The sequence below is a fragment of the Pantherophis guttatus genome, chromosome 10 (genome assembly GCF_059756535.1).
Source record: "Pantherophis guttatus breed Tessera chromosome 10, ASM5975653v1, whole genome shotgun sequence".
NCBI classification, from domain to species: domain Eukaryota; kingdom Metazoa; phylum Chordata; class Lepidosauria; order Squamata; family Colubridae; genus Pantherophis; species Pantherophis guttatus.
Window position 1 is genome coordinate 9,722,465 of NC_142072.1, and position 13,599 is coordinate 9,736,063.

Consider the following 13,599-nt stretch of genomic DNA (forward strand, 5'->3'; position numbering starts at 1 on the left):
ACATGGTTTGAGTTTTAGGGCTGCCCCCATGTGGCAACCTGTCTCTATTACTAAATTGATGTCACCATCAGAGCCCGCTTTCTTTGCTCTGAAGCAACCAATCAGAAATGAATTCTGGTTCCCTTGTATCCCATTTCAATTATTATAATCAGCATACAGCCTTTCTGAAGTCAAGGAGTGTCCCTTATCTCATTGGCTGGATTCTGGTCCCGAAACCTAGAAAACTGAGACATTGAGTCCCAAGTTCTCACCTAGGAGCCAGGAATGAGGTAGATCAAGATCAAGACTGGGAAGATCAAGCCAATCAAGGTAGGAGGGAATACATATTATATGCAGGAGAATGTGGCCAACTTTGCACAGGAATGTAGGCAAAGGATTCCCTAACTAAACATCTCTATCCATGGAAGGTCATGGTCCAAAAGTTGCATTCTTCTGTTCCAGGCTTTACAATGTACTTAATTGGGTGGATTTCTTGGAGTTGTAAGGTGATAAAAATACTGATGAGTGCCCTGTAAAAGTGATTGAAGAGGAACCAGTATTGGGGCTGAAATCACTGAGCATATTTTTCTAAGGATGTCAGGTTCTAATCTTCAAAGCCTCCTAATCTTAATTTCAGATCCTTGTTCCTCCTATTTGTTCACTCGTCGTCTGCGGTTTGTTGTGCATTGAGTCTGGAGAGAAAAGGGCGGTCGAGAAAGCTAGGAGGACACAGACAAGAAAAAAACATGTAATTTTGTCAAAAGATTACGAGAGTTACTATTCAGCTCAACCGGGAGAAACAAGGCTGGAAAGAATAGAATAGAATAGAATAGAATAGAATAGAATAGAATAGAATAGAATAGAATAGAATAGAATAGAATAGAATAGAATAGAATAGAATAGGGGTTGGAAGGGACCTTGGAGATTTTCTAATCCAACCCTCTGTTTTGCCACTTCAGACAAATGGTTATCTAATCTCTTCTTAAAAACGTCCAATGTTGGAGCATTTACAACTTCTTGAAGGCAAGTTGTTCCACTGATGAATTGTTCTCACTGTCAGGAAATTTCTCCTTAGTTCTAAATTGCTTCTCTCCTTGATTAGTTTCCACCCATTGCTTCTTGTTCTACCCTCAGGTGCTTTGGAGAATAGCTTGACTCCCTCTTCTTTGTGGCGACCCCTGAGATATTGGAAGACTGCCATCATGTCACCCCTAGTTCTTCTTTTCATTAAACTAGACCTACCCAGTTCCTGCAACCGTTCTTCATATGTTTTAGCCTCCAGTCCCCTAATCAACTTTGTTGCTCTTCTCTTCACTCTTTCTAGCGTCTCAACATCTTTATACTGAATGAATAGCTGATGGAACCAACCATAATTGACAAGCAGATCATCATTGTCCTTGTGATAATCTATTATGGTTTCAATGTTCCTTTTTCATTAGGACGTTGGGCATTTGTTTTTGTTTTTAACAAAAGATGACCTAACAATGAGTTGGAATTTACCAATTATTCAAGTAAAATCATTTTACCCTTCCTTCACTATTTCAGAGGACCGCTCTTATTGAGAAGTCATTGATAGATATTTTAACGAACGGCATCAGTTCTTCACTAATCAGTTGTCAAACAAAAGCAAAGAGGCCCTCAAATAGCATCAATTGAGAAGTGGCACTGAAGAATGCAGACCTGATTGTAAAATCCGTGGTCTTTTGTTCTGTCTTCTATGTTGGTCAAAACTCTGCTGGATCCTACTTAAGTCATCACCTATTTCTCTCACATAGACGCTATGCTGGGAGCATTTTAAACTACTTTTTAATGTAAAAACTGTTTTTTTAAAAAAAATCACGGTAAAGGATTTATGCAAATTCACGTACCTTTAAGAGAATCCCGGTAGCCTTTCAAATATTCATTGTGGGGTTCTACAACAGATCTTTTTTGTAAAGATATTAGATAAAATGTACTCTCTCTTCTACAAGTTCAAAGGTTCCTTCCTTCCTACTACGAAATTAGAGAGATCAGAAGCTGCACTTAGTCAGGGAAAGTAGAGGAGGACTGGGTGGTTATTTTCTTTATGCTCAGTTTTTTTGTTGTGTATTTTTGCATGAATTTAGCTAACAATCTTTGTGCAGGATTAATGCCGCTGTAATGAAAAGAGCGAAATCACTCCTATTATTGTATGGAAATGAATATCAATTGGGTTGTGGTTGGGTGTGTGTTTTTTCCGACTTACCAACTGTAAATTATCAGCCTACTATTTATGCAGAAAAATGCACAACAAATATTTACATGCGTTGCTGTGCACACATTTCAAATATAAGAGTTTTTGCATTCTATTTTCATAGTGTGCCATTTGGGACAAGGAACTGTTGTTGTTTTTTTTTCCCTGCAGGGGAAAAGAAATGCTTATATCTTTGGGTCTGTAATTCTTGAAAACGTTCAGCCTTTTTCCTTAACAATGATTGGGATGAGGGCAGGGGGGTGTCCTTGCAAGTTCGTGCAACGATACCATAAGTTAATTCTGGTGCCTGAATAAGGGGACAGCTGTTTTTGCTGAAATAAATTAATTTAGCAGATTTAGCAATGCATCCAGTTTTGGACACCACAATACTGAGACTCTAGAATCGTGATGGTGAACCTATGCCACCTGTCTGTGGGCATGCCAGCCGTCGCTCCAGCCCAGCTCCACCACGCATGTGCACGTGCCTCCTGCTGGCCAACTGGTCTTCGGGTCTCTGTCATGCATCTGCGGGGGTCGGGGCACATGCGGGAGATGCGCACGCACATGTGCGGTGTGTGTGTGAATGAATGGTGGGTGCAGATTGGTGCAGGAGGTTTTCCAGGCCCAAAACAGGGCACGGGGGGGGCTCGCACTGTGGGTCCTCATGTCATGCCCCTGAATCCCGTTTTGGCTTCCAGGTTGTTAAAGGAGGCTTTTCAGTCCATGCCCTGTTTTGGGCCTGGAAAACCTCTTGTAATAGCCTGGAAGCCACAACAGGGCGCGGGGGGCCCTGGGAGCATGCATGGGAGGTGGGGTGCATGCGCAGGGGATGCTCACATTGCATTTTGGGGGTTTGGGCATGCAGACATGCATTAGTGCACCCACGCACACCCTTTGGGCACTCGGCACCAAAAAGGTTAACCATCACTGCTCTAGAAAGAGTGCAGAGAAGAGCAACAAAGATGCTTAGGGGGCTGGAGGCTAAAACATATGAAGAATGTTTGAAGGAATTGGGTATGTCTAGTTTAATGAAAAGAAGGACTAGGGGAGACATAATAGCAGTGTTCCAATATCTCAGGGGCTGCCACAAAGAAGAGGGCGTCAAGCTCTTCTCCAAAGCACCTGAGGGCAGGACAAGAAGCAATGGGTGGAAACTCGTCAAGGAGAGAAGCAACCTAGAACTAAGGAGAAATTTCCTAACAGTGAGAACAATTGATCCGTGGAACAGCTTGCCTCCAGAAGTTGTGGGTCCTCCAACACTGGAGGTTTTTAAGAAGTGATTGGACAACCCCTGGTCTGGAATGGTATAGGGCAGTGATGGCTAACCTTTTTGCCGTTGCGTGCCAAAAGCGGGGGGAGTGCAGGGGGTCATGTGCGCGAATGCCCACACCTATAATTGAAAGCCCCCCGTGCCTATGCGCGTGACCCACCCACGCTGCCCCTGCTTTTGACACGTGATGGCCCGATAGGCCCATTTTTCGCCCTCCCCAGGCTCCATAGGCTTTCTAGGAGCCTGGGGAGGGCAAAAACAGCCTTCCCCAACTCCCAGAGGGCCTCTGGAGGTTGGAAACAGCTGGTTTCCCGACTTCCAGTAGGCCCAGAAGGCCCGAAAATCAGTTGGCCGCCGTGCACATGCGTGCTGGAGCTGAGCTAGGACAACGCTCGTGTGCCCACAGATATGGCTCCGCGTGTCACCTGTGGTACGCATGCCATAGGTTTTTCATTATGGGTATAGGGTTTCCTTCCTGAGCAGAAGGGACTAGATGACTTCCAAGGTCCCTTCCAAACTCTGCCACTCCGTTCAATGTGAACAAAAAGCGTGCTTTTGCAACTCGCCTCCCGAAATGTTTAAAAAGCAATGTCATTCAGGTGCATTTATATTCTGCATATATTCTGGCAGGTTTGAAATTGGTATGTTGTTCTAAAAATTCCTGATAAACCAGATTTCTTATCCGGCGCTAACCTGCATTGCACCCAAAGATGGATTCTGTTTATATCTTTCGGGTTCTTATTTCCAACGGATATGACTTTAGTCTATAATCTTAAGCACAGAGGGATTTCATTTGTCAAATGAAACAGCTAGTGGAAAGCAATCTTAAGTACATTTATTCAAAAGAAATCCCAATACGTTGTGTGGAAGCTGGGGTTTGTTCTGTTTTTTTTAACCCCTGCCTTTTGCTAGAAACTGGTCATTTCTTCCTCGTTTAAAACAATCAGAGGGGAAGGCACCCCCACCCCATCCCAGATATTTCTAATGCACTTTATTCTTGTTTTTTGTTTTTGTTTTTTGTATTCAGATTGCAAGATGTCCCAAATGTGGCTTCTGGAGACATTGGTTGTCCTGCTCTGTAAGTAGTCTTTCTTGGATTTTAAATATTTTTGAGGAAGAAGTAAGCGCGTTCCTCAAAATCATTGATGAGTTGACGTCTATGCAGATTCTCAGTCATCCAGGTCAGGGGTGGGTTCTAAAATTTTTTACTACTGGTTATGTGGGCGTGGCTTATTTTGTGAGCGTGGCTTGATGGTCATGTGACAATTATTTAGGATTTAGCAGAGGTACTGGTCTACCAGGCTTTTAACTGCTTGCAGAGCTGTACCAATCTACCCATTTATTTCTGCAGGCACTGATCTACTCATGTATTTTTGCAGGCACCGGTCTACCGATTTATTTTCTTTTAACACTGATCAGCTGTAGGGCGGCCCTTTGAAGCCCCGCGGCAAGAGTTTAAACAGTTTTTTTCCCTCTAGCCATCAGCTGGGACTCAGGAGGCAGCAATAGGCGGTGCCTATTGGGGGTGGGGCCAAATAAAAGGTAAGAATAACACCGGGGTGGGGCAGAACCGGTTCGGTGATGTCATATCATCACCGCTACCGGCTCGGGAGAACCGGGCTGAACCGGGAGAAAACCACCACTGATCCGGGTCATGGTTGTCCCAAAAGGTGCTTTTTCAAGAGGCAACTGGACTTTCTGGTTTTTCTTTGAAGACGTTTCCCTTCTCATCCAAGAAGCTTCTTCGGCTCTGACTGGATGGGGCGGAATGGAAGACTTCAAAATCCTTCCATTCACCACCATCCAGTCAGAATTGAAGAAGATTCTTGGATGAGAAGCAAAACGTCTTCAAAGAAAAAAACAGAAAGTCCAGTTGCCTCTTGGGGGGGAAAAAGGACCTTTGGGACATGGATGATTTATCTTACTCGGTTTATCCAAACTTAATGACCGCTCGTTCAGCCGTCGTTCAAACTTGTGACGGTGCTGTGCGAATGATCCTTCCAACTTAGGGTTCCAGCTGCCACAGCATTCCCATGGTCATATAGTCACCCTTCGCTGGGAATCCATGGGGAAACCAGCAGGATGTCACAAAAGGTAACCGTATAACATCCTCACTTAATGACAGCAATGGGATTTGCTTAACGGCAGCAACCAAGAGCAGCAGAATTGCTGCTGCTATGCTGTATCTAAGATCATACTTTCTGACCATGTCGCTTAGCGATAGAAATTCCAGTTCCAATTGTTGTTGTTAGCTAAGGAACGCCTGTAGGAATTCATGGAAGGCAGGCAAAATGTGTGGCTGGTACATCGTGCTAACAATGGACCATGGGTAAGCAAACCATAGTGTATTATGCAGTGGTGAAATCCAATTTTTTTTTACTAGCGGTTCTGTGGGCGTGGCTTGGTGGGCGTGACGTGGCTTGGTGGGCGTGGCAAGGGAAGAATACTGCAAAATCCTCATTCCCTCCCCACTCCTGGAGGAAGGATATTGCAAAATCTCCGTTCCCACCAGTGGTGGGTTCCTCCCAGTTCTGCCCAGTTCCTCCAAGCCGGTAGCGGTGACGATATGACATCACTGAACTGGTTCTGGCCCCCCTGCCCCCCCCCCCGTTTTATTCTTACCTTTTATTTGGCCCCACCCCCAATCTCTGAAGCCGCGGGGCTTCAAAGGGCCGCCCTACAGCTGATCAGTGTTAAAAGGCAGTGTGCTGGTAGACCGGTGCCTCCAAAAACAAATGAGTAGACTGGTGCCTGCAAAAACAAATGAGTAGACCAGTGCCTGCAAAAATAAATGAGTAGACCAGTGCCTGCAAAAATAAATGGGTAAACCAGTGCCTGCAAAACTAAATGGGTAAACCATTGCCTCCAAAAACAAATGAGTAGACCAGTGCCTGCAAAAATAAATGAGTAGACCAGTGCCTGCAAAAACAAATGTGTAGACCACTGCCTGCAAAAATAAATGAGTAGACCGGTACAGCTCTGCAAGCAGTTAAAAGCCTGGTAGACCAGTACCTCTGCAAAATCCTAAAGAATTGTCACATGACCATCAAGCCACGCCCATAAAATAAGCCACGCCCACAGAACCGGTAGTAAAAAAATTTAGAACCCACCCCTGATTCCCACCCCACTCTGGGGCCAGCCAGAGGTAGTATTTGCCAGTTCTTTGAACTGCTCAAAATTTCCGCTACCGGTTCTCCAGAACCTGTCAGAACCTGCTGGATTTTACCCCTGGTATTATGGGTCACATACACATATTTCAGTATTGAAATATCGACATTGAAAATTAAACAGAAAAAGGACGTAGAATATTACAAAAGTGGAATTTATTTTACCAACGGTTGGAAAAAAAGGAGTGGAGATTAACGATGTTAATTTGTACTGTTAAGGAAATTAAATTCCCAGACAACACGATGTTTATTAAGCACTAAGAAATGTATTTAATAGAAAATCAATAACATTAAAAAAAACCACACAAATATTTCAGTATTGAGTCCAGCTACTCCTCAACTTGCAACCATTCATTTAGTGACCGTTAGAAGTTACAACGGCCCTGAAAAAAAGTGACTTACGACCGTTTTTCACACTTGCAACCATTGCAACACCCCCATGGTCACATGATCAAAAGTCAGACGCTTGACAACTGGCATGTATTTGTGACGGTTGCAGTGTCTCGAGGTCACGTGATCACCTTCCGACAAGCAGAGTTGGGGGAAGCCTGATTCACTTAACAACCATATTACTAATATAAAAACTGAAGTGATTCAGTTAACAACTCTGGCAAGAATGGTTGAAACATGGGGCAAAACCCACTTCATATCTTGCTTAGTAGTGGAAATGTTAGGGTCAATTGCCGTTGTAAGCTGAGGGCAAACTGTAAGCTGGCCAAGTTTGCATCCCACGAATCACAACTGAACAATCCCTTGGTTTGTTTTAATGCCTATCAAAAATTGGCTGCATTGGATGCCATTAGCCATGTTATCCTTCTGGATGAACTTTGAAGGTTAGGTATCGAGCAGGTCAATCCGCATTGATTCCCTTCCTCTCTAAGCAAACAGTTCCTATTGCTCTGTGTCTATACATAACCGTGAATGATCCAGTGCAGGACATCACGTCAATTTGGGATGAGATACACCAATAATAAAAAGGGACGTGGTGGCTCAGTGGCTAAGAGGCTGAGCTTGTCGATCGAAAGGTCGGCAGTTCAGCAGTTGGAATCCCTAGTGCCGCGTAACGGGGTGAGCTCCCGTTCCTTGTCCCAGCTTCTGCCAACCTAGCAGTTTGAAAGCACATAAAAAATGCAAGTAGGAAAATAGGGACCACCATTGGTGGGAAGGTAACAGCGTTCCGTGCGCCTTTGGCGTTTAGTCATGATGGACACATGACCACGGAGACGACTTCGGACAGCGCTGGCTCTTCAGCTTTGAAATGGAGATGAACACCGCCCCCTAGAGTCGGGAACGACTAGCACATATGTGCGTGGAGAACCTTTACCTTTACCTTTACACCAATAATACTCACCTGTATGGTGCCAAACTGGACTGGATCAGGGATGCTGCTGAATTACAGAGCCAGTGTTTTAAGGCTGTGAGGCTCTAGATCAGGGGTATCCAACCTTGGCAACTTTAAGACCTGTGAACTTCAATTCCAATTCTGGGAACTGAAATCCACAGGTCTTAAAGTCAGTGGTGGGATTCAGCCGGTTCGCACCCCTTCGGGAGAACCGGTTGTTAACTTTCTGAGCAGTTTGGCAAACTGGTTATTGGAAGAAATCATTAGGGCAGAGAACTGGTTGTTAAATTACTTGAATCCCACCACTGCTTAAAGTCCACAAGTCTGAAAGGTTGGCCAGACTGCCGACCTTCTGATCGACAAGCTCAGTGTCTTAGCCACTGAGCCACCGCATTCCACTTAAAATGAAGATGTGGACCTTTATAATCTTAAGGCATGCAGCCACCCGAGCCTTACTATTTACCGAGTCCGTGTAAATAGCATGAAAGCACCAAATATTTGTTCCTTTAATGTATTCCAGCAATTCAGTAAATCAAAAATTGCAGCTCTATCCAGTATGCAAATACGTTTTTTGTCCCGGTGATGAATATTACTGTTTGTTTTGTTTGTTTTTTCTTATACTGTTGCCTGCTCCACCACCTGGTCGAGCAAATTCTTTTCTTTCCCCAGCTCCGTATAATGGGGGCCGTCTAAGGGGAATGAAATAAAATGTTAATTCAGAATTATTTAATTCAGAATCATTTTAATTTGCTTTTCAGTCTGAATTAGATATAAATAGGGTTTTCACTCTCCTCCCCGCCATCCTTTTTTACATTACACAAATTACATCCGTACTGATTTCTGCGGAGGGCATTAGCATTTTAATCAGCCGTGCCATACTGTATCTGGCAGTCCAACTACAAGTCAAGGTGTATTGATTTTTCTTTTTTCTTTAAAAAAAAAAAATCACATTCTCCATGAACATAAACGATGAACGTTGGAGGGGGAAAAAATTGCAGTTCTAGGTAGCAGCCCAATGGCATCTCTTTACGCTTTGAAACTTTCAGAGTATTTATATCCTGGCAGCAGAAGTGTTTTTTTTCCCATATATCATCTGTAATTTGTTTCTTTTCTAGCACTGCTGCCTCTGATGAGCTCTCATCCTGATCCATGCCATGAAGTCAATTGTGGGAAAGGATATGTTTGCCGAGCTATCCACAACCAGGCGGAGTGTTTTCCAGAACCTCAGTCCTGCAATTCTGTCCGATGCCAAGAAGGGACGCTCTGTGCCATAGTCGATGGCTTGCCCAGATGTGTCCCTTACCCATCCTCTTGTCATCAGGTCCAGTGTAAAGAAGGGACAATTTGTAGCCTGACAGATGGCTTCCCCAAATGCGTGCCCATGCCGCGATCCTGTGCCGCCGTTCAGTGCAAAGAAGGCACCATCTGTGCCATTATTAACAGTTGGCCTCAGTGCATTTCGAAGCCCGAGTCTTGCCAAAACACGCCGTGCAACCCAGGAATGGTGTGTGAACTCATTAATGGCTGGCCTCAGTGTGTGCCCCACCTGCCTTCCTGTCGCAGCGTCCACTGCAAAGATGGGACCGAATGTCAGATCGTTCATGGCCATCCTCAGTGCGTTCCAGCATCTGCCTCGTGCAGTGAGATCCTGTGTGAGAGAGGAAGCATGTGTGAGATGGTCGACGGCCAAGCCAGGTGTATTGCATTGCCACCCTCTTGCCTCCATATTGAATGCAAGCAAGGGACTATGTGTGATATGGTTGACGGGTGGCCAAAATGCGTCCCGAGTCCAACTTGCAAAGATTTAAATTGCGAAGCTGGTACTGAATGCAAGATGGTGAATCACCTGCCCAGATGCTTGCCTGTCCCTCTCTCTTGTGACCAAATTCACTGCAGGCCTGGGTCCGTATGTGAGCTGGCAAATGGCCAGCCCTTATGTGTGCCCATCCCACCCTCTTGCAACAAGATCCATTGTGAAGAAGGAACGATCTGTGAGATCCTCGACGGTGTCCCCAAATGTGTGCCGGCCATCACCTCCTGTCACAACATACAGTGCCCGATGGGAACCATCTGTGAAGTGATCAACAATTGGCCTACGTGTAAGCCTCGCGCACACTCCTGTGAGAGCATTGTGTGCAAGAATGGAATGGTCTGTGACATTGTCAACGGCTGGCCGACTTGTATTCCGGTTGTGCCAACCACTTGTGCGTCCATTGTTTGCAGAGAGCAAGCTGTGTGTGAAATGGTGAACGGTGTACCGACCTGCACACCCATCCCGCTGTCTTGTGACAGATACAAGTGCAGAGAGGGAACGGTTTGTGAAGTTGTCCACGGATGGCCTACGTGCATACCTTTGGCGTCTTCGTGTCAGAAAATAGAGTGTGCACGGGGCTCTGTTTGTAACATAATTGATGGCTGGCCTAAATGTGTCCCGGCCCCACCTACGTGTGACCAGCTTCAATGTAAAAGAGGAACTATCTGTGAAAAAGTAAATGGACAGCCTGTGTGTGTTCCACTCCCTCCCTCTTGTGAGCACATCCATTGCCAACAAGGGACTGTTTGTGAAATTGTGGAAGGATGGCCTAGATGTGTTCCAATCCCCGCATCCTGTGACAAAATCCACTGCAGACTGGGGACCACTTGCAAAATAATTGATCAGTGGCCTCAGTGTGTTCCCATCCCACCTACCTGTGACAAATTGCGCTGCAAAGATGGCAGCATTTGTGAAATTATTGATGATTGGCCCATGTGCGTGCCGACTCCAGCTTCCTGTGATAAAATCGAGTGCAAGGAAGGAACTATTTGTGAAATGGTTGATGATTGGCCCAGATGTAGCCGAATGTTGAACTCTTGTGAAAAAATCCACTGCCAGGAAGGGACCAAATGTGAAATCCACGATGGGCTTCCAAAATGCATTTCCGTATCCCTGTCCTGCAACAATTACCATTGTAAAGGAGGGTTTATTTGTCGGATCGATGAGGGTTGGCCAAAGTGCTTTCCTGACCATTCTCCTTGTGAAAAACTCAACTGCAGTGCAGGAACGGTATGTGAGACACTTCAAGGGCAGCCCAGATGTGTCCCCATCACCACCTCCTGTGCTAATGTCGTCTGCAAGGAAGGAACCGTTTGTGAAATCAACCATGGTTGGCCCACGTGTGTTCCCATCTCACCTTCTTGTGCGAACCTCAAATGCAGTGAAGGGACTGTGTGTGAGATATATAATGGGCATCCAAAATGTCTCCCCATCTCACCTTCTTGTAACCATTTTCAGTGCAGCTCTGGAACTGTTTGTGTAATCAGCCATGGTTGGCCCCAGTGTGTCCCTATCTCGCTGTCTTGTGAGAACTTCAAATGCAGTGAAGGAACTGTGTGTGAGATATACGAAGGGCAGCCAAAATGCATTCCTAGACCCCCCTCTTGTCACCAATTCCATTGTAAGAGCGGAACAGTGTGTCAAATAATCAATGGCTGGCCACAGTGTGTTCCGATTCCCCCTTCTTGTGGAAATGCCAGTTGCAGCATTGGGACCACATGCCAAATGATTTCTGGCTTGCCCCAGTGTGTTCCTACGTCACTGTCATGTGCTCAATTCACCTGCCATGAAGGAAGTGTTTGTAAAATGGTTGATAACTGGCCGACATGCCTTCCTATCCCTTCCTCATGTGATAGGTCAAACTGCCGGGAAGGTACAGTTTGTGAGATTGTTAACGGATTGCCAACTTGCGTCCCAGTTCCATCTTCCTGTGACAAAACCATCTGTAAGCAAGGGATGATATGCCAGATGGTGAACGATTGGCCAACCTGTGTTCCAGATTCCTCGACGCTGTGTGCTTCTACGCATTGTCAAGTGGGAAGTGTGTGTCAACTCGTTGGTGGAAGTCCACAATGCATGGCCAGCACACCTTCCTGTAGTCAGTTTCAGTGCCCTGCTGGGACTATCTGTGACATGGCCAGTGGATGGCCCAAATGCGTTCCTGTGCCAACCTCCTGCGAAAACGCCCATTGTCAAAGTGGGACTATTTGTCAAGTTATAAATGGTTGGCCCAAATGTGTGGCCCCTACCCATTCATGCCAGACTATTCAATGCTGGGAAGGGACTGTTTGTAGAATGGTGGACGGTTCACCTAGATGTTTTCCTCCTGTATCTCCCCAAGCAATTTGTTGGGCCTCTGGTCAGCCCCATTATCACACGTTTGATGGACGCAGCTTTGATTTCCAAGGTACCTGCACTTATACAGTGGCTAAGACTTGCAGTACCAGCTCCAACCTGCCATTCTTCCACATCTTCACCAAGAGTCAGAAGAGTTTCCCTTTCTCTTTCATCAATCACGTCACCATCACCATCTACAACTCCAGCATCACCATGATCAAGCACGAGTATGGCCTTGTCAGAGTAAGAACCCTCTTTCTACCGTTTCATTATTTATTTTTTACGTATTTACATTTTGCATTTCTTCACCACCCATCTTCCTCGGTTAACATTGGGAAAGTGATGATGGCTTAACTTCAGCTGTCCCCAATAAAAATTCTACTTGTGAGAGACAAAAGAAAGCAGGTAAAACACATTTCTTATGGTGAGCCAGAGTTGAGAGTTGATAATTTAATAGTTAGAGAACCTTTGGCATCTTCCTTATGGCAGAACAGACAATAGGACATTACTCTAAGGCAGGGGTGTCAAACTCAATTTCATTGAGGGCTGCATCAGGGTTGTGTTTGAGCTCGGGGAGGCCAGGCCAGCGGGGGGGGGCATGGGTGCATGGCCAGCTCAACGTCACTCATATTGGGGGTGCCTGTGGCGGCCCAAGCGCTCTGCCAGTGAAGACAGGCTCCCGAGCTCCGTTTTCGACTGCAATGGCCTCCTGCAACCCTCTGCCAGTGAAAATGGAGCTCAGGAGGGCTGCCCGTGGTCCTCCCAAACTCTGTTTTTGCTGGCAGAGGCACTACAGGCTGGTCCTTCACTGTTTCCAGGGCAGCCACCGTGGGTCAGATCTAAGCACCCTGTGGGCCAGATCTGGCCCCCAGGCATTGAGTTTGACACCCCTGCTCTAAGCCATTAAAAAGGGCTTAGAACAAGGGTGTCCAATCTAAAGTTGTCCTTGGGATATTTAAGACTTGTGGACTCCAACTCCCAGAATTCCTCAACCGGCCATTCTGGGAATTGATGTCCACAGGTCTTAAAGTTGCTTAGGTTGGACACCCATAGAACCAAGTAGTTGTGGGCTGGATTTATGGTTTTCTATTTTAGTGTCTAGGCAATTATGTCCTCTTAAATTGTCTTCCTGGCCTATGTGTAAGGTCCATTGCTGAACATATTTGGCCACTGTATAACACAGAATGAATCAGTGGTGGTATTCAGCCGGTTCTATCCGGTTCAGGCAAACTGGTAGCGGTGGCTGCGGGTGGCTCTGTTCACCCGCCCGGACATAATCACATCCCATTTATCCACGTTTTTGATGCTCTGCGCATGTGCGGAAGGCCCTGCGCATGCGCGCTCACATTTGCAAACCAGTAGTGAAGGTAAGTGAAAACCACCTCTGGAATGAATGCTGGATTATATGGCTCTTTAGCTATTCTTAATGTTCTTCAATTATAGCTGAAACAAACCATGGGAGCACATTCACATACTAGC

At 45.7% G+C, this 13,599-nt stretch overlaps 1 protein-coding gene across 1 annotated transcript in view; it reads left to right on the forward strand.

Moving 5' to 3' along the window:
- The first annotated feature begins 5,786 nt into the window (after positions 1–5,786).
- LOC117669234 (IgGFc-binding protein-like) overlaps positions 5,787–13,599 on the forward strand; it is a 37,104-nt gene continuing 29,291 nt past the window's right edge. The window contains exons 1-2 of the mRNA XM_034423526.2: positions 5,787–5,790; positions 9,086–12,363. Coding sequence (XP_034279417.2) covers positions 5,787–5,790; positions 9,086–12,363 — 3,282 coding nt within the window. The remainder of the gene's footprint in view (positions 5,791–9,085; positions 12,364–13,599) is intronic.